Raw genomic sequence first — 21,378 nt, 5'->3', positions numbered from 1 at the left:
GGCCCAGCGTCCAGAGTTGGGGGGAGAAGAAAGTCTTCCACTATGTAGTGCAGCCTTTCTAAACCTTTTCAACACAGAGGAACCCTTGAAATCATTTTCAAGTCTCAGGGAACCCCTGCTAAAAATGACTATATCTACAACTCATGATACATTAGTGTGATGGTTAGTGGGATAAATGCTCCTTACACTTGTGGACACTGGGAAGAATTACCTTCTTATAGATAGCTAAAAAGATCAACAGTGTCAGGTGGAACTTACCTGAGAGGCAGAAACTGCCCATTGCTCATGCAACCCCTAGCAACCTCTGGAGGAACCCTGGTTGAGAAACAATAATGTAGTGCTTTGGTGCTCCAGGGAGGAGCCTAACAATGCAAGAGTGTAGCTCTAATGACTATTAGAGCTACACTATTAGACTATTAGAGTATAGACTCTAATGTCTATAATCCTGAGTGCCCCATTATTGCCACTGGAAGAAGCTGATGATCATTATATTAAATAAATTCATTTAATGAAGTAAAAAAAAAAAAAAAAAAACAGACCTCTAAGTGTTTGTGAAAGCTTACACCACAAAATTTATACAACTGAAAGGCAATAGTTTCATTTTTTTCTATTGCAATGGCCAACACGGTAGAACACTCCATAGATGTCTCTGGTGAACTCTGATCTCCTTATGAACCGTTTCTTACATGATGAAGATAAGCCATGCAGTATATAACACTACCCCCTCAGGAGCCGCTGAGTATTTGAGCCCTGGTTGAAGCACAGCCCCTGCTGATACCACCATAATACTTTAACCAAATGTCACTCAAAGAATAAACACACAACTTTTGAAGAACCATTATTCCGTTTATATTGAGGTCAGATTAGCAGTAGTATAATCACGAAAAGTCAGCGTCTGATGTACACAAGAGGAAACCACATATAAGGAATAAACAATACAACACAGTACAGTGCCACTTTAAGTAGAACCAACTGTCCTGCAGTAGTTTCAACGTTAGCTCTCCTACCAAGAGGTTTTCCCCCAAGTGAGCAGAAAAGAAAAGAGCAAGAGCTATTACGCTAGCTCACTGGTGGGCTCCCAATAATCAGAGTCAGGGTTTACCTCTCTGATGATTAGGATAAGAAATGTCTCAGAAAACCAATCTCAAAATATGCGACTCTATATACTCTTCTGCCGGCTTGATGGGGCCCTTACGTTACATAGTTACATAGTTACATAGTAACGTAAGGGCCCCATCAAGCCGGTTAATGCACAGTAGAGGTGTAATCTCTTTAGGGGAGGAATGACACTTCCCCAGAGCTGGTAAAAAAGCAAGCCGAGTTCCTTTTTGGCAACAAACTTGGGTAGTTACTTTAAGGACATCAGATGATTATAGAAATTCCTTAAGCTGGTAAGGGGTGAGAGTAGAATTTAGCATAAGCATGTCACTTTAAGTGCAGAAATTGGCTTGTGAAACTTTTTTCTTTCTTTGGATAGACCTAAAATAAAAAGCTTTCAGAATTCCTGCCTATCAGTGATACAGAAAGCATTAGTGCTGATATCCTGCATGCAGTGAATCAATGAGTAATGAATGGAGATAGGCGGAAGCATTGAATAGGCTCTAGAGTCTGTGTGGTAGTATGTACTGTAGGAAATCCTAAGCTGAAATAACTGGGAACAGCAAATAAGCCTGCAACCTGTGATGGCGTGGTATGGGTTAGGAACCCTCTCACCCAGTCCTTTGTTGTAGCAGGGCAAAGTGATCACCTTGAGTGTTGGGGGCCCCCTTTGTCTCCTCCCGTGGATGAAGTCATGCCAATAGTACTGATCCAATCTCTCTGACTGTAGGACCATCTTTTCTGCCCCTCAGTGGGTTCAGTGATCTGGAATCACCTGTTCAGCTCTCTGGCTCAATCCGATCTAGAGTGTGTCCTCTGGTATCCAAACAACTCTCTCTCACCATCCTGGCTCTCTCACAGTCTCCTTGTTTCTCACTGACTTTTCCTTTTTAAAGGCTCCTGCGCCTTTGCCCACTCAGTTCCAGCTTGTCTGAGTGAAGAAATACAGTTTGCAGCATTCAAGTCCTAACATTCTTAGCGTTGCTAGACAAGATCCTGTAATAGCTAAACTGAAAAACAATGCCATCTTGTGGCCATTTAACATCCTGCAACCAGTAACAATGCGGTGTGTTACAAGTATATCTGATGTGTATATCAGGGTGTTCTTCTCCATATGAGAGCTGTGATGTCCAGTAAAATTCATATAGAAGAAATTTCCTGCACTCATGTCACCATAACGATTTCCTCACTCAGGACAGGAAAATTACTTCTCTGTGTGAGATCTCTGATGTTTGGAGAGAAGGGACTTCTGTGAAAAACATTTTTCACACTTAGGACAGAAATACGGTTTTTCCCCCGTGTGGGACCTCTGATGTGTGACAAGTGCTGATTTTTGTACAAAACATTTTCCACACTCAGCACAGGAATAAGGCTTCTCTCCCGTGTGCGTTCTCTGATGATTATAAAGATTGGACTTATCTGCAAAACATTTCCCGCACTCAAGACATGAATATGGTTTTTCCCCTGTGTGAGACCTCTGATGCTTGACAAGATCTGTCTTTTGTACAAAACATTTCCCACACTCAGAACAGCAATACGGCTTCTCTCCTGTGTGCAATCTCTGATGACTATAAAGATTACATTTCTCTAAAAAACATTTCCCGCACTCAGGACAGGAATACGGCTTTTTCCCTGTGTGAGATCTCTGATGTGAGACAAGCCTGGACTTCTCTGAAAAACATTTCTTGCACTCAGAACATGAATATGGTTTTTCCCCCGTGTGAGATCTCTGATGTCTGTCAAGACTGAATTTCTCTGTAAAACATTTCCCACAATCAGGACAGGTATACGGTTTCTCTCCTGTGTGAGATCTCTGATGTGTGTAAAGATTGGACTTCCTTGATAAACATTTCCCACACTCAGAACAAGAATACAGCTCTTTCACCGTGTGAGATCTCTGATGTACGGAAAGACTGGACTTAGCTGAAAAACATTTCCCACACTCAGGGCAAGAATGTGGCTTTTCACCTGTATGAGATCTTTTATGTACATTAAGACTGGATTTAAATTGGAATTGCTTCCCGCACTCAGTACAGGAAAACCTCTTATCTGTTGGAAGGACGGCACCGTCCCTCACAGTAAGAGGTTCCTCAGGATAAGAGGAATACGATGGTCCATCTACACTGTGTAATGCCAAATGGACATTTGAGGTAGCCGGGTTTTCTCCTGGACTATACTGTGTGATGTCCTCATCTTCTACTTTACAGTCTGGAGACAAACTGAGACAATCCTCTGAGGTTTTCCTCATCTCCCATCCATGTACTAAAATAGAAATAAAAAGATTATTACTAGACATGAGCAGATTGGTCCCCCTAAACCAGGACTGAGTCCACATCAGACAGTTTTGTCTCTGAGGATCTTACAATTCCCCCCTGAAGGTAACTAGTAAATGGGTCCTCTGATCTCCTACCAGTTCATTTCTTTATTCGTGGACCTTATTTAGAGAGTGAGGAAACAACGAGAACTGTCTTTTACAGGAGTGACATTGATGAGGGGATTATAGGATGAGTGTCACTTTGTGTTTAAGGTTCCAAAGCTTGAGGATGTTATTACATTATTATCAACATGTATAAGTCTGTGCTCCAATCAAATCATCAGATATAAAATGTCCAGCTGGTAGACAATGGGTGTAACAAAATGGAATACATATTATGTTAATATATAACAGTGGGTAGTGAGCAACAACATACTGTATAGGGCACAATAGTTAGGACTATATAAAATCAGAACTATGTAACGTACAACATAGTGCAGGGGTAAGGACTACATTATATGCAATGTAAACTATACAGAGTAAGAGTCGGGACTTATAAAATTGATATTCAGTAATCAGTGGAAGCTTAAATGTTTACTTGAAACAAGCTGCAAAGGTTCAACACCGCTGCCTCTCGTCTTCTGAGACTGCACTCAGTGACTTGGGTCTGGGACTATACAGACATATCCCTCCACCCGGCACAGCCAGTAAACAACAGAACAAGTAACCCTGGGAGAATTTCTCTCTCACAGATCTTGCTAGACCCGGGCAAGATGCAGAGGACCCAAGGTACATCAACCAGCTGCCTAGGTTGAGCAATGCCTATGGTGAAAACCAACATTTTGCTGCCAGCCAAACCCCAGAATCTACATAAATCCAGTCTATATTCATAAATTGTGTCTGCAGACAAGAGAAGGAAGATTATCCGAGAGAAATACAGGACGGGGAACACCGCCCCGGAAAGTGACCAGGGTATTACAGGCTGATATAACCCAGTCCATTTCCTACTCTGGACCAATCAGGGAGCAGTATGGGTGGAGGAATGTATTTAGATTTATTGTTAATGACCCACCTTTGCTGATCTCTGTAGGAGTGTCCTCCTCTATAAATGACCTCCTCATTCCATCTTCCTCTATAGATTGCTCATCATCCCTTACATAAGTCTCTTCTTCTTCTGCTTTACCCTCAACTTTAGAAGCTCTCAGGCTTCCACTCTGAAAATGTAATAAAAATGAAATCAATTGTAACAATGCAGATAATGTACAGATCCTATTGATACCATCAGTGATTGCTCTTCATCTACCTGATGATGGTGAGGGATGGTGTGATCTTCCTGTGTGGAATCCCAGGAATGCAGAGGACAGGGACATCTCTCTGGCCGGTTCCCATTAATGGATCCATCTGTAGGAAACACACACACTGACTGAATACATTGTTTCTATGTGTTTATCAGATGATGGGGGTCTAGGTGGAGCCTCCGTACTGCTCTCTCCTTTACAATAAAGTCTCCTCTTACCCGGTGATGTGAGGGGCGGCTGATTCTCCATCATGACGTCCTTGTAGAGATCCTTGTGTCCTTCTAAATACTCCCACTCCTCCATGGAGAAATAGACAGTGACATCCTGACACCTTATAGGAACCTGACACACACAATGATACAGTCACCATCCAGACACATCCCTTGTCTGTTACTGGATAATGTCCCAGAATTCCCAGCACTGATCACCTCTTGTGTCAGAAGCTCCATCATCCTCTCGGTAACTTCTAGAATCTTCTGCATGTTGTGTCTCTCAGATTTTAGGGAGTCATATGGAGGCACTGTGATGGTCATATGATCACCTGACTTCTGAAGAGAAAATCTCTGTATTGGAAAACCAAAAGGAATATCATGTTAGAATCCCAGAATCCTCCTCACCTCTCTGGTCATAACTTTGTTTTATTTATAGAGATAAGAGTGATATCATGTGACCTCCCAGAATCCTCCTCATCTCTCCGGTCATGTCTGTGTTTTATTAATAGAGCTGAGAGTGATGTCATGTGACCTCCCAGAATCCTCCCCACCACTTCTGTCAGGTCTGTGTTTTATTAATAGAGATAAGAATGATGTCATGTGACCTCCCAGAACCCTCCTCACCTCTCTGGTCAGGTCTGTGTTTTATTAATAGAGATAAGTGTGATGTCATGTGACCTCCCAGAGTTCTGCTCACCTCTCCGGTCAGCAGGTAGATGATCTCCAGGGTGAGGTTTAGTATCTTCTCAGTCATGTGACTCCGGTCCTCCTCCATCCTCATTGGTGCCATCATTTGATCTATGCAGGTCTTCTTGTAAATGGATACTTTTGTAAATGAAAGTAAGAATTATTTGGATGGTATTGGTCACACAATAATAGGGTGTGGATGTGAGGAGGGTAATAGGAGGGTTGCTGTCCTTTTAAGAACTACTGCCCTCGTAGGAACACATTTAGTTTGGACTGTTTTGTTTAGTGTTTGCTACAATTTGTTTAGGTCCCAGAACCCTCTAAACCTGCCGGGTCAGAAATTCCCGTTTCTCTGTTGGGTTGGTTTTGTTTCTGAACTAGTTTAGATTAGTTTTTGATCAGTAGAAAATGAATGATAAAAACAATCCTTCTTTTGACTTGATTGCTCTGAGGCAGCACTATGAGGTCAATGTAAAGTCAACATGATGTCCAGGAAGGGGAACTTGCTAACTTTTGGCCAGACTTTTCCGACTAATCAGGATGATTGCCAGACCTCCGGCTGCAAGGCTCCAATCCCCGGCAGCCTGCTACCTGAATGGAGTGATGTCACTGTCACTATCTGCAGTAAGAGAAGGGATTGGATGGCAGGAGGATGCTGCTGGTGGAGTAGAGAGCTGTGGGGGAGGAATCTGTTCTGTGGGGGGGGGGGGGGGATACTGTACTATCCAGGATATTGTATAGAGTGGTAGGGGGTTCTTGATGTTTGCATTTTTGGAAACTTTTTTCTTGGCCAGTGAGATGGTGAGGTGATTGGAGTTCTTTAAAGCGGAGTTCCGGCCTATTTTTCAACTTTACACCGTTAGTTAGATTAAAATAACCTGAAAATGAATTGGATAATTATAATTTGTTTTTTGTGTTTCGCTTACCTTATTTTTTCTGAAAATTAACTTACCTTCCTTCCACTTCTCCCCTCTGCGGCCGTGGCCCCCGACGTCACTTCCTCCTTTGCACTGACTCCTGGGAGATGAGCGTCATTAATCCCAGGAGTCAATGCGCCTGCACCAGTGTCCCTTGTCACTTCCGGTGCAGGTGCATCCTTCTCTGCCGATGAATGGAGAACAGCTTCTGGGCATGCGCAAGGAGCTGTGGGGTGACGCACCTGCCACGGAAGTGACGAGGCATGGCATTCTGGGACTCCGACATCAAGGAAGAGGGACGAAAGAGGGACGCTCTGGCTTCAGCTGCCCACACCGGAGATGGCAGCGCTGGACAAGAAATTTTCAAGATGAGTTTTTCTTCTTACAGGTTCACTAAGCAGGGGACAGTTCAGAGGCTGCCGTTGCTTAAATGCACTAGCCCTGACTGTCCTAAGAGTATTTTTTTCCCCAAAAAATGTTTTGCCTGGAACTCCGCTTTATAGAGGTCAGAAAAGTAAGTGCAGCTGGGGTGGGAGGACCATCAGAGACCAAGAGATCCTATGAGCTCTAAAGCCTTCTCTTACCTCAGAGCCTTGCAGTGTGACTACCACCTCAGAGGCCCTTCAGCACCACTAACCTTTCAGATTTGTTCAGCTCTATTACTTTCTAAGAGGTCCCCAAAGTCCTTCAGCTTTAATACTTCCTCAGGGGTCCAGAGTCCTTTAGATGCAGTGCACCCTCAGAGGATCCCAGAGTCCTTTAGTCCCAATACCTCCTCCGAGACCCCTCAGCTCCTCTACTTCCCTCAGAACCTTCAATATTTTCCTGCTTCTGACACCAATGATGGAACATATTCTTCATCACAGGCTGGGGGATGTTTTCTTCTTCCTGACCAGCAATGTGAGGGGTTCTATGCTCCATACTCCTGAACCCTGTACTCCATCATTATGTTGGCAGCATATTGTAATGATTGCTGATTCGCTGTCTGTGTAGTGTAATAATTGCCCTTTGTAGGCCATTTATGGTCAGAATGGTCATTGTCTTGTCTATTTATTGTCAGTTCTGTGTATTTAGAGTACCATATTACTAGAATGTATCACCAATATATAGGGAATGTTACGGCCACTTAAATGGGGGAATGTTCTGACCCTGAAGGGATAATAGAGGAACAATAAATGTTCAGGTAGCGCTTACAATATGGCCAAACTATCTTAATCCACAACACAATAACTGTAATGGAACAATCTGATAATAAAGTGTCAGACAATTCCTGGAGTAACCTGGCAGCACTTATTTAGAAAAATCCGGGCTGTAAATGACTAGGTGTGCTGGGCCCTGTAGTACCACAGAGCTCATGGTGCCTGTGAAGCAATAGATGCCTCTATAGTACTAAATAGGGAACAGCGGCATGAGGAGCAGAAGTGGTAATCCACTGCCAGGGTACCGGCCGCAGATAATCCAGTGGATGGCGGGCCGGATACCGTTTAGATGTAAACAGAGAGGGCGCCTCTCCTAACCTGGTGACATTTGACGTGTTTGAATTGGAAACTGCCAGTCTTTGTCCAGGAGGACTACTGGCAGGTGGAGCTGTCCTAAAAAGTGTCCCTACTCCTGTCCATTTTGCTGAACAATAACTTAGAAACATCTTTAACATCATCAACTATCACTTAAATTGTACATAACTTTATTTATAATAATCAATAATTGGTAAAACTATATAAAAATACAATAAAAAAATGCATAAAACAGATAAATGAAAAGCAAACCGCTCAATATCAATATTTAATCCAGCCGGAGCAATTGTATTGAGGTGAAAAATCCATTTGGATTCCCATCTGGACATCTTTTTGATAAAATTACCGCTCTCCTCTCTTGGTTCGCCATCTCATCCCCCCAAAATCGAGTCCCTTTCAGACTCCCATTGTGAGACTCGTCATAGTGTCTCTGGAAGGAGCGCTGATCATTCCCGTGTAAAATCTTACAGAAATCTTCCCTAATCCCACCCTTTCATTATCATTTCATTCCCCACACATACAATGTCTGGAACCAGCATTTAATGACATCAGTAACTCCTCTCGTGGTACAGGCGATACATTTCCTCATTGTAATATACAGGGTTAGTCTAGGTTTCCACAATATATATGTGTGTATCATCATCTGCTGGAGATAAAAGATGTCACAGTGACTATGGAGGAAGAGGACAGACATGACGGGGGAGGGGGGGGGGGTTAAAGGGTGTAAATAGAAAATAAGATCTTATTACCTCCTCTGCAGCCACTTCCAGCGATGTCTCCTCCCTACTGCCTTCTGACTCACCTAGAACTTCCTGTCTGTATGTGACATCACTTCCTGTCTGTATTCCATAGAGACTTCCTGTCTGGGTAGGAGTGAGATCACCACCTTGTGGAACTCAGAGGAACTGCAGCCCCATAGAAACGTCTCATAGTGTGAAGACTACCTTGTGCTGGGTGTATGTACTGTATATCCGATTTGCCAGGACAGTATCTGTTTTGGTTTCTTGTTCCACGATGTTTGTATCCCAGGCTGTGTCCTGAGAATAACAGAGTAAAGTGTAAATGTTTTTGGGTCCAGGCAATGGGAGACCAATTAGCGTCTAGGGTGGAGCTATAAGTGGCCAATGAACATGTGGTTATCAGCGGTTGGCGGGTTTCAGAGAATGCTCAGGCGGAGGTTTTCCTGCTCTCTGGATCCATCAGGATGCTGTGCCTGGTGTGTGGAATGGGCTCCTCTCTGGATGCTCCCCCTGCGGTGTGTTTGGTGATGAATGCCTGGTACTGTATGTAGAATAGGTTGACCAGACGCCCCCGTATTGAGGACACTGTCCCCGGTCCAAGTCTGCCCCGTTTTGTTTCAGATTCAGGGCCGAATTATATAGACAGGGCACCCCATGCTGGCTGAGAAACGGCCTGGTGACCTCCTGCTGGACGATCTAACTAAAAAACAATAAGGTGTAACCACCCTTCTGCTGCGCTTGGTATCCAGGCCCCTCGACCACACTCCTCACGGGACTGACAACTGGCTTCTCAGATGGCTAAGGTCTTGCTGCCCTTATCGGACTGGGGTAGTCCACCGGTACTAGAAGCAAAAAGAACAAAAAAGGGCGCATCGACCTAGCGCATTATCCTCAATAAAAGGCTTTATTTAAGTGACATTAAAAATGGCTACTCACAGACGTAGATAAAAGTATAACGTATCAAGCTGGATTGCTCAAATGTCCGTGTTTAGTCCATAATATCATCCATGACCGATGAGATGACTGACGCGTTTCGGGGCCTAGCCTAGTGGCTCTGAGGAAGAGGCTAGGCCTCGAAACGCGTCAGTCATCTCATAGGTCATGGACGATATTATGGACTAAACACGGACATTTGAGCAATCCAGCTTGATACGTTATACTTTTATCTACGTCTGTGAGTAGCCATTTTTAATGTCACTTAAATAAAGCCTTTTATTGAGGATAATGCGCTAGGTCGGTGCGCCCTTTTTTGTTCTTTTTGCTTCTGGACGATCTCACTGCAGCTCCTACTGCTGTTCAGTGGAGGAGAGGCAGAGCCAAAATTGACTGTGTGGAGGGCTGGGAACCAGAGATAAGTAGATTTGGTGAGGGCAGTGGGGGAGCAGCGGTCAAAGCTGATCATGGAAAGATGGAGCATTTAGCTGTTGTGGGGGAAGGGCTAAGAGGTGGCTGCAGAGATAAACTGTGAGAGAAGGGTGCAGAGGTGAGCTATGGATGTGGGGGTAGAAGTGTCCTCTGTACATAGCAAACCTCTGAACGCTGTACTCTATGCCTAACACCCTCCTGTGTATTATGTAGTCCTGTGCCCAGCGCTCTGTGTATTATGTAGTCCTGTTCCCAGCGCTCTGTGTATTATGTAGTCCTGTTCCCAGCGGTCTGTGTATTATGCAGTCCTGTGCCCAGCGCTCTGTGTATTAGGTAGTCCTGTGCCCAGTGCTCTGTGTATTATGCAGTTCTGTGCCCAGTGCTCTGTTTATTATGTAGTCCTGTGCCCAACGCTCTGTGTATTAGGTAGTCCTGTGCCCAGCGCTCTGTGTATTATGCAGTCCTGTGCCCAGCGCTCTATGTATTATGCAGTCCTGTGCCCAGCGCTCTGTGTATTATGCAGTTCTGTGCCCAGCGCTCTGTGTATTATGCAGTTCTGTGCCCAGCGCTCTGTGTATTAGGTAGTCCTGTGCCCAGCGCTCTGTGTATTATGTAGTCCTGTGCCCAGCGCTGTGTATTATGCAGTCCTGTGCCCAGCGCTCTATGTATTATGCAGTCCTGTGCCCAGCGCTCTGTGTATTATGCAGTTCTGTGCCCAGCGCTCTGTGTATTATGCAGTTCTGTGCCCAGGGTTCTGTGTATTATGCAGTTCTGTGCCCAGCGCTCTGTGTATTATGCAGTTCTGTGCCCAGCGCTCTGTATATTATTAAGTCCTGTGCCCAGTGCTCTGTGTATTATGCAGTTCTGTGCCCAGCGCTCTGTGTATTATGCAGTCCTGTGCCATTTGCCAATAAAAAAAATATATATATTCCCCCGGATTTCATGTGAAAAATCTGGTCATCTTAATGTAGAAGTCATTGCTTCCCACTGTCTATTCCGGTCCTCAGAGAGGTGGTAGTGCCTGAGGAGGGGAGTGGAGGGTGTGGTGTGTGGGGATTTGTATACGAGGCACCAGGGGCCCAGTGTGTGGTGGAAGAAGGGGGATTAAGGGTGCTGTGTGGTGTCCTGGTGGAAGGAGGAGGGGTGGCCTTTTCTTTGCCACCACCTAGCTAGGAAACTGCTCCCAAATTCCTATTTGCATTGAGCATATGATATCACTGCCAGCTGTCCAATTGTAGGAGCAAATGCACCCCTTCTTCACCTTTCTATCCTCCTCCCTTTTCTATATCCATCTCCCTTACCCCCTCTTTGCTGCCGTGATCTTCTCTTTATACCACCTTCCTCCCCTCCTTTTCCCCTCTTCCCTCTCATCCCCTCCCAAACCCCCTCTTCACTCCTGTCCCTCTTTTCAGCTCCCTGTCCCCCATTTCACCATCTCCCCCCCACCCCCTATTTTCCTGTTAAGCTCCTGACCCCTTCTTTACTTCCTTTTCCCCTTCACTTCCTCCTCACCTCCCTGTTCCCCTCTTCACTCCCCATCCCTCTCATAACTCCCTCTACACCCTCCTTACTTACTCTTCACTGCTCTGTTGCTTTCTCTGTTCACATTCCCCTTCTGCCTCTTTACTGCCTTTTTACCCTCTCATCACCTTCTTGGTCCCTTCTTCCCCCATCCCCCTTTTTATTTCTCTGTCCCCCACTTCACACCCTTCTACTCCCCATCCCACATCTCCCTTTCCCCCCCATCACTCCTTCTTTCCTCTCTTTACCCCCTGTCCCTCTTTTCACCCCTCTTTGTGAATGCTGCGGGCTAGGGCTGCCCTGATGCCGATACCAGGCATTTGACCAAGAATCGGTACTCTACCAAATGCTTTTGATACCGAAACCGATACTTCCAAAAAGAAGGACGTCCTCGTTGGTTGCCTGTACAGTACTGTCTCCATAGTGGAGCACTTCCACCTGCTCCTGGCATTTCCCCCACCCGGGAGTGACGAGCCCTGATGGCAGCTGTCATTTCCAGGTGTGCTGGAGGTTGCCGGCTCTGTCCATCGATCCTGCATCTATTTGGCTCACTGCCCGCCCCCAGAATCTCCAGGATCAGAGGCAGCCATTCATTCCACCAGCCTCAGCAGAGTTGACTATGGAACCCGTGAATCACAGTGCCTCACTGGCACACTACCATCTCCCTGCATGCGCTTGTGATTGATTTATCTAATGTGATCATCTGTTCTGTTTTCCAACAAATGATTGCTGGTTTGAAATTCTAATCCGTCTCTACCTACTTACTAGAACAGCGCTCCCTCTGCTGAATGTTGTGAGTTCTAAACTGCCCACTAGATAGCGCTTCTATACACACATTTAAATTGCATGTGATTCTTTGCAGTGCGATTTGCACCATTTTTTTTTTGTATTGAACCAAAATATTAGTACTCGGTGTAATGGTATTGTGCGCTGGGACACCATTTTGTCATCACAGGCATCCATGTTGTCCAGTAACACAGTCTAGCAAGCAACTGTGTACTCAGAGATATTTTCCTCCCTCTCCCCTCTCCTTTTTTCAGTGTTAATTAACTCCTGGAATACAGGAAGTTTGGGTTGAAGCTCAGAGCTTCAAAGAAAACCTTATCAGCAGGCCTGGCAGATGGCAGGCTAGGTTGTAAAGCCATAAACGAGCAAGCATTAAGACTGACCAGGCTGGGTCATAAATTACACACCACCCAGATGGTCATTAGAACTGTAATACATTCACACACAAATTCATAACTTTTTACCCATACAGGATATGTCTCTAGAAAGTATATATTTGAATGCCAAATAAAATACAGATCGAATTAGGGTCAAAAATGATCACGTTCGCTCCTAGGAAAGACAAGCTAGTGGTCAGATGCCTTACGGGTCAGAGGTTATTTTACGAGATAACCTGTGTTTGGTGTCCATGGATGTGAAATTCAATGCTGTACAATAAAATATCAGTTTCAAGAATGTAACCCTTACATTATTCAAGATATGAATTCTGTTATAAAATCTGTCTAAACGGGAGGTCCCTTAGCAGTTTATGAGCCGCCATGGCCCCTGTGTTTATTGGTCAAGGACCTCTGGTGACACCCCCTGCGGGTCAGAGAAAAAGAGAGAAGCTGATGGAGCTCTCAGTTCTCATTTTTAACATCAAGCTCTAACATCGCTGAAGGGAAGAACCGATCACACAGGCTCAACTCTGAACCTCTGATAATACAAGGACTTTTGAATGCAAGTATTTCCATTTCTAATTCTTTATCTATTCTTCTAAATTGCTGAATTGTGTCTCTATTTCTTTGTAACCCATTTTTCTGTAAATATTTTTATTTGCCCCAATTTTAACCTTTTTTATAATTAAACCTTAATTTGAAAAGTGTTAATTTTGTCTCTAAGCTCTTAACGCAAGCTAACCAAAGAACCTGCCTCTTGGAAGAGCGCTACTATATAGAATAAATCCCCTGAACATTCCTGTCTGAGATGACAGTGTGTGTTACAGATGATTATTCTAAAGTCATAATTGGTATTTCTAAAATTACGAGCGTCCGCTGGGCTCAAACGTAGCGGTGGTGGCAGAGAAAGGGTTAATTGTTTAATTAGCCCGGTGACAATCACTCTCAGCCTGCTGGCATCTAGATTGTGGTCCCGCAAGCTGGAAGAATCTTTGTGCCGGGTGCAGCTGAGAGTGGCATTGTTACGCAAGTGACGGCAGGGTGTGAGATTGTCTGGTCTTTGGTCACGAGTTGGATGAGAAGGCCAGGGGTCTGATACCCGCCACCGTCACACTCGGTATCGGCGAGTACATGACCAAAGTATCCGTACTTGTACTCGCTGATAAAAAATGGTATCAGTGCAACCCTACTGCAGGCTTTTCAATACACTTTATGATTTATTGCCTCTCAGCTGCCTTTTAACTGCCGTCTGAAAATTGATCCACTGGGAATTGCAAGACTGCCACTGTGATGACAGTAGAGGAGGTTTTAGAGGTTTCAAGGAAGTTGATTGACGGAGACTGAGATTGAGAGAGCATGAAGATTGGTTGGAAGACTCAGTGATAACAATGGTGATGGCAGGGTGATGATGATCGATGAAGTGTGTGAATGATGGGGAGCAATCGATGATGATCCCTTTCCTCTCTGAACTTTCTTCTTTTATTCCCAAAATTCCCTTCTCTGAGGACTAGCCTAGAGGGTGTATTTCAGAATATTTACCCACATCTGATTAAAAGGTACTTCAATAGATTAACTGAATGTTTGTTTAAGCGTTAACTGTACCTATCTACCAGATGGTGCTATATGACTATGAAGTCCTATTCTAGGTTTTCTGGAGATAAAATTGCATTTATTCAACTCTATCCTATGTGAGACATTAACATTTTTTCATCCCTGGGTTAAATCAAAATATTTTATCCTCATCAGTCAAGTTGCCTCTTCAAGTGAAGTCCCTTGTTTAGCTGGTGTGGATGACCAGGACTCTTAGGCGCTATTCACACCAATGCATTTTTTCATGCTTTTTGCAGAAACGCAGTATATTTTTTAACGTGCGTTCTGATGGAACACATTATCAATGCATTTTTGTGTCTCTGCATTTGTGGAAATAGTCAGGGACTTTTTTAAATGCAAAATGCTGCATTTTTTTTGTTTTCTTGGTCCAATAGATTTCAATGGAGAAGTTGCAGAAAAGCATGTAGTGCGTTTTTACAGCAATTTTGCCACAATTTGCATTCCCTTTTTTAAATCTGTATTCACCAACATATTTTTCAAAAAAAAAAAAAAAAGGATAAAAAATGCAAAACACAAATTGTGGTAAAATCGCAGTATATATAAAAAAAAAAAAATGCTGAATGCATAGCAAATAATCACTGCAGAAAAGTTCAAAAGCAACATGCATAGATGTGAATCAAGTCTTAATAGAACTGGGGACTGCAGCAGAATACCCAAACCATGAGAGCAGCAAGGGATACATCTCACTGAAGTAGAAGAAACAGCAGGTTGTTGAAACTGGATTTGCCCTACTCCCTGATTGAACCAAAGTGCCCAAAAACTTCTAGATATAATAACTTCTGGTTGAGATAAGAGATTTCGGACTCTACATGAAGCATAAACCCTCTCTGTGTGAACTCTCTCCCCCTGGGGCATTGCAGAAACCCTGAAAGTGGAGTCTCCCGCCTGCTCCGCTTCCAGTAAAAAAAAAAGTAATCTGCCTTGGTTGCTTCTATGATAACGAGGGGGGGGGGGGAACAATTTTGGTCAGCTGAGAGGGCACCAGGTACATTTGTGATCAGTCATTGTGTCTACCAGTAGGAGTCATCCAGACTGCAACCATGCACATCTGGGTTGTCTGTGGGGAAGAACATTGCCAGCTGCTTACAGCACTTGGAGCCTCTCGAATATTCTGGATGCATGGCTATGCCACTCGACATGGACAGGCACAGCAATATTCCTGATGTTCCAGGCTGCACTTCACAGGAGTGCAAGTGGCCCATCATCCAGAGGTGGGGGGAGAAGAAAGTCTTCCACTGTGTAGTGCAGCCTTTCTCAACCTTTTCAACACAGAGGAACCCTTGAAATAAATTCCAGGTCTCAGGGAACCCCTGCTAAAAATGACTATATCTACAACTCATGATACATTAGTGTGATGGTCAGTGGGATAAATGCTCCTTACACTTGTGGACACTGGGAAGAATTACCTTCTTATAGATAGCTAAAAAGATCAACGGTGTCAGGGGGAACTTATCTGAGAGGCAGAAACTGCCCATTGCTCAAGCAACTCCTAGCAACCTCTAAAGGAACCCTGGTTGAGAAACAATGATGAAGTGCTTTGGTGCTCCAGGGAGGAGCCTAACAATGCAAGAGTGTAGCTCCATCTAGTGTCTATAATCCTGAGTGCCCCATTATTGCCACTGGAAGGAGCTGATGATCATTATATTAAATAATTTACGGCCAATTCATTTTTTTTTTTTTTAAAGGTGTTTATTTATACGTTTGCAATAAAAATACACAACAAAAACACTACAACCAAGGCAGTAAACTATGACAAGATTTGCATGGTGAAAGTAGTGGAGAACATATCAAAAGACTAACAGACTCAGTGACAGGCCAACCGTGGCCAATGAGGTGAGGGAGGGGCCCCTGACAGCAGGGCCCCGCCTGGAACCCAAAAGGACAGCCTGTAGGACAAACTCGAATAGGGCATAAAAGTGGTCTCAAAAACAGAAGGAACAAGGACAACAGCCATACACACACAGCCAACATGGACATAAACATATACAAACACCCACACACACACACCTTCCCCCACCCTCCATAAACCCGGCCCCCAGGGGGGCAACAGACACCACAGTATAGTCGTCCCATATAATCTGTGACACCGGGGGGGGATCAGCTTACAAGCTCTGAGGCAGAGGGGCGTTCGACAAGAATGAATCATCAACATTCAGCCAGGGCTGCCAGAGTTTAGTAAACTTACCGGGACAACCTCTACTCTTGTATATCAATTTATACAGTGGTATATCCCTTCGCACCATACCATAGAATTGCTGTACCGTGGGCGATTCAATACTCTTCCAGTGCTACGGCCAATTCATTAAATGAAGTTAAAAACAAAAAAAAACAATAGACCTCTAAGTGTTTGTGAAAGCTTACACCACAAAATTTATACCAACTGAAAGGTAATGGCTTCATTTTTTTTTTCTATTGCAATGGCCAACACGGTAGAACACTCTATAGATGTCTCTGGTGAACTCTGATCTCCTTATGAACCGTTTCTTACATGATGAAGATAAGCCATGCAGTATATAGCGCTACCCCCTCAGGAGCCGCTGAGTATTTGAGCCCTGGTTGAAGTACAGCCCCTGCAGAAGCCACTGTAATACTTTAACCAGATGTCACTCATAGAATAAACACACAACTTTTGAAGAACAATTATTCAGTTTATATTGAGGTCAGATTAGCAGTAGTATAATCCCGAAAAAGTCAGCGTCTGATGTACACAAGAGAAAACCACATAATAGGAATAAACAATACAATATTGTACAGTCTCACTTTAAGAGGTTTTCCCCCAAGTGAGCAGAAAAGAAAAGAGCAAGAGATATTACACAAGCTCACTGGTGGGCTTCCAGTAACCAGAGCCAGGGTTTACCTCTCTGATGATTATGATAAGAAATATCTCAGAAAACAAATCTCAAAATATGGGACTCTATATACTCTTCTGCCGGCTTGATGGGGCCCTTACGTTTGTGCACAGTAGAGGTGTAATCTCTTTGGGTGAAGAATGGCACTTCCCCAGAGCTGGTAATAAAGCAAGCCGAGTTCCTTTTTGGCAACAAACTTGGGTAGTCACTTTAAAGACATCAGATGATTATAGAAATTCCTTAAGCTGGTAAGGGCGTGAGAATAGAATTTAGCATAAGCATGTCACTTTAAGTGCAGAAATTGGCTTGTGAAACTTGTTCCTTCCTTGGATAGACCTAAAATGGAATGCTTTCAGAATTCCTGCCTATCAGCGATACAGAAAACATTAGTGCTGACATCCTGCATGCAGTGAATCAACGAGTAATGACTGGAGATAGGCGGAAGCACTGAATGGGCTATAGAGTCTGTCTCTCTGTGTTGCAGTATGTACTGTAGGAAATCCTGAGCTGAAATAACTGGCAACAGCAAATAAGCCTGCAACATGTGATGGCGTGGTATGGGTTAGGAACCCTCTCACCCAGTCCTTTGTTGTAGCAGGGCAAAGTGATCACCTTGAGTGTTGGGGGGGCCCCCTTTGTCTCCTCCCGTGGATGAAGTCATGCTGATAGTACTGATCCAATCTCTCTGACTGTAGGACCATCTTTTCTGCCCCTCAGTGGGTTCAGTGATCTGGAATCACCTGTTTAGCTCTCTGGCTCAATCCGATGCAGAGTGTGTCCTCTTGGATCTAAACAACTTTCTCTCACCATCCTGGCTCTCTCACAGTCTCCTCGTTTCTCACTGGCTTTTCCTTTTTAAAGGCTCCTGCGCCTTTGCCCACTCAGTTCCAGCTTGTCTGAGTGAAGAAATCCGGCTTGCAGCATTCAAGTCCCAACATTCTTAGCATTGCTAGACAAGACCCTGTAATAGCTAAACTGAACAATGCCATTCTGTGGCCATTTAACATCCTGCAACCAGTAACAACGCAGTGTGTTACAAGCAGTGGCGGCTGGTGCTCAAAATTTTTTGGGGGGGGGGGGGCGCAAAAAGAAAAATATAATAGGTATTGGTTCGCGGCAAAAAACGCGGTAAAAAAATTGCGTGACTTTGAGGTCATGGTACAGGCATGGCACAGGTGATGGTAAAGGCATGGCACAGGTGATGGTATAGGCATGGCACAGGTGATGGTATAGGCATGGCACAGGTGATGGTACAGGCATGGCACAGGTGATGGTATAGGCATGGCACAGGTGATGGTACAGGCATGGCACAGGTGATGGTATAGGCGGCATGGCACAGGTGATGGTATAGGCGGCATGGCACAGGTGATGGTACAGGCATGGCACAGGTGATGGTATAGGCAGCATGGCACAGGTGATGGTATAGGTGGCATGGCACAGGTGATGGTATAGGCGGCATGGTACAGGTGATGGTATAGGCGGCATGGTACAGGTGAGGGCACAGGTCGGCTTCAATCACTTACCTGCTCTCCTCCTGGGCTGCCTGCGAGACGTCCACGGCGCTGCCCCTCTCCTCGAGTCCTCTTCTTCTAACGGTGGCGGGATTCCGGGAACCGTCCACGGCACTGCTCGTCTCCTCCTCTTCAGTCTTCTGGTCTTCCAATTGGTTCCGGGCGGCGGGAAGGACATCGGGCAGTGACGGTGCGTGACTGATGCACGCACCGGCACCGCCCCCATTGCGACATCAGCAATCGGATGTCCTGGATGATGATTGGTCCAGGCTGTCACAGCCAGGATATCACAAAAGTGGGGGTGTCCTAGCGCTTTGACCTGCGCCCAGGTTACGCCCCCCAGAAGGCAGCCAATCGGCGCCTCTTCTGGGTCGTAAACCCCACCCCCCATAGCCACCACATAGGCCCGGCGAACGCGATTTGTTTTTTCAAAACTTTATTGTTCTTTTTGTAATTTTTTTTTCCTTTTTTTTAGGGGGGCGGCGCCCAGGCACCCCCTATGCACAGGCCGCCACTGGTTACAAGTATATCTGAGGTGTATATCAGGGTGTTCTTCTCCATATGATTGCTGTGATGTCCAGTAAAATTCATATAGAAGACATATCCTGCACTCAAGTCACCAATACACATCGAGGGTTGTGTGGGATCCCTGATATACAGGAAGACAGGACTTCAGAGAGTAACAATTTCCTCACTCAGGACAGGAAAATGACTTCTCTGTGTGAAATCTCTGATGTTTGGAGAGATGGGACTTCTGTGAAAAACATTTCCCACACTGAGGACAGAAATACGGTTTTTCCCCCGAGTGGGACCTCTGATGTGTGACAAGTGCTGATTTTTGTACAAAACATTTCCCACACTCAGCACAGGAATATGGCTTCTCTCCCGTGTGCGTTCTCTGATGATTATAAAGATTTGACTTATCTGCAAAACATTTCCCGCACTCAGGACATGAATATGGTTTTTCCCCAGTGTGAGACCTCTGATGTTTGACAAGATCTGTCTTTTGCACAAAACATTTCCCACACTCGGAACAGGAATACGGCTTCTCTCCCGTGTGCAATCTCTGATGACTGTAAAGATTACATTTCTCTAAAAAACATTTTCCGCACTCAGGGCAGGAATACGGCTTTTTCCCTGTGTGAGATCTCTGATGTCTGTCAAGTCTGGACTTCTCTGAAAAACATTTCTTGCACTCAGAACATGAATATGGTTTATCCCCCGTGTGAGATCTCTGATGTCTGTCAAGACTGAATTTCTCTGTAAAACATTTCCCACAATCAGGACAGGAATACGGTTTCTCTCCTGTGTGAGATCTCTGATGTGTGTAAAGATTGGACTTCTTTGATAAACATTTCCCACACTCAGAACAAGAATACAGCTCTTTCACCGTGTGAGATCTCTGATGTACAGAAAGACTGGATTTAGCTGAAAAACATTTCCTGCACTCTGGGCATATATGTGGCTTCTCACCTGTATGAGATCTTATATGTACATTAAGACTGGATTTAAATTGGAATTGCTTCCCGCACTCAGTGCAGGAAAACCTCTTATCTATTGGAAGGACGGCACCGTCCCTCACAGTCTGAGGTTCCTCAGGATAAGAGGAATACGATGGTCCATCTACACTGTGTGGTGGAGGATGGACATTTGAGGTAGCCGGGTTTTCTCCTGGACTATACTGTGTGATGTCCTCATCTTCTACTTTACAGTCTGGAGACAAAGTGAGACAATCCTCTGAGGTTTTCCACATCTCCCGTCCATCTACTAAAATAGAAATAAAAAGATTATTACTAGACATGAGCAGATTGGTTCCCCTAAACCAGGACTCCGCCCACATCAGGCAGCTTTGTCTCTGAGGATCTTACAATTCCACCCGCAAGATAACTAGTAAATGGGTCCCCTGATCTCCTACCAGTTCATTTCTTTATTCATGGACCGTAGTCAGAGAGTGAGGAAACAACGAGAACTGTATTTTATAGCAGAAACAGTGATGAGGGGATTTTAGGATGAGTGTCACTTTCTGTTTAAGGTTTCAAAGCTTGAGGATGTTATCACATTATTATCAACATGTAAAAGTCTGTGCTCCAATCAAATCATCAGATATAAAATGTCCAGCTGGTAGACAATGGGTGTAACAAAATGGAATACATATTATGTTAATATATAGTAGAGGGTAGAGAGCAACAACATACTGTATAGGGTACAATAATTTATAAAATAGTTTATAAAACTATGTAACGTACAACATAGTGCAGGGGTCAGGACTACATTATATGCAATGTAAACTATACAGAGTAAGAGTCAGGACTCCTAAAAGTGATATTCAGTAATCAGTGGAAGCTTAAAAGGGAAACTCCACTTTTGTGGAGAAAAAAAAATAGCAAATAAAAAAACAATAGAGCGTATACAATTGTGACACAAGCCATATTGTAAATGGATGTTATTAAAAATGACCTTTCCTTTTCAATCTGCAGCTGTTGTAATTTTCTGAAAATTCAATGCAATATGGCCGCCTGGAGCTGTTCTGTACACAGAATGTATACTGACCACACCCCGGAAACATACATTTCCTGCTTGTGTGATTGGCTCACCAATTTTCCCAGAAGTCTACACTAAGATACAAGTCAAATGGCTG

At 44.3% G+C, this 21,378-nt stretch overlaps 5 protein-coding genes and 1 pseudogene across 8 annotated transcripts in view; 2 read left to right on the top strand and 4 right to left on the bottom strand.

The window, feature by feature from the left end:
* Positions 1-5,682, bottom strand: part of LOC309550693 (uncharacterized protein) — a 217,615-nt gene extending 211,933 nt beyond the window's left edge. For both annotated transcript variants that reach the window (XM_082251027.1, XM_082251026.1), the window contains exon 1: positions 5,560-5,682. In XM_082251027.1, the coding sequence (XP_082107153.1) occupies positions 5,560-5,655 (96 nt within the window). In that variant the 5' untranslated portion in view covers positions 5,656-5,682. The remainder of the gene's footprint in view (positions 1-5,559) is intronic.
* LOC309550683 (uncharacterized protein) overlaps positions 1-21,378 on the bottom strand; it is a 3,164,715-nt gene that overhangs the window by 383,272 nt on the left and 2,760,065 nt on the right. The window lies entirely within an intron of this gene.
* Positions 1-21,378, top strand: part of LOC309550793 — a 1,525,103-nt pseudogene that overhangs the window by 455,213 nt on the left and 1,048,512 nt on the right. The window lies entirely within an intron of this gene.
* Positions 1-21,378, top strand: part of LOC309550764 (oocyte zinc finger protein XlCOF29-like) — a 251,054-nt gene that overhangs the window by 122,499 nt on the left and 107,177 nt on the right. The gene's annotated exons all lie outside the window — the stretch shown is intronic.
* LOC309550054 (uncharacterized protein) lies at positions 2,303-4,193 on the bottom strand (the record flags this gene model as incomplete). Its single annotated transcript, XM_082250521.1, has 2 exons — positions 2,303-3,297; positions 4,103-4,193. 2 exons carry the CDS (start codon positions 4,191-4,193, stop codon positions 2,303-2,305), a joined length of 1,086 nt encoding a protein of 361 aa, XP_082106647.1.
* Positions 19,264-21,378, bottom strand: part of LOC309550738 (uncharacterized protein) — a 48,174-nt gene continuing 46,059 nt past the window's right edge. For both annotated transcript variants that reach the window (XM_082251075.1, XM_082251076.1), the window contains exon 2: positions 19,264-20,507. In XM_082251075.1, coding sequence (XP_082107201.1) covers positions 19,432-20,493 — 1,062 coding nt within the window. In that variant the 5' untranslated portion in view covers positions 20,494-20,507 and the 3' untranslated portion in view covers positions 19,264-19,431. The remainder of the gene's footprint in view (positions 20,508-21,378) is intronic.

The sequence above is a fragment of the Pelophylax lessonae genome, assembly GCF_965119305.1.
Source record: "Pelophylax lessonae genome assembly, chromosome: 3".
NCBI lineage: Eukaryota > Metazoa > Chordata > Amphibia > Anura > Ranidae > Pelophylax > Pelophylax lessonae.
This window is presented reverse-complemented; position numbering and strand designations above follow the sequence as displayed.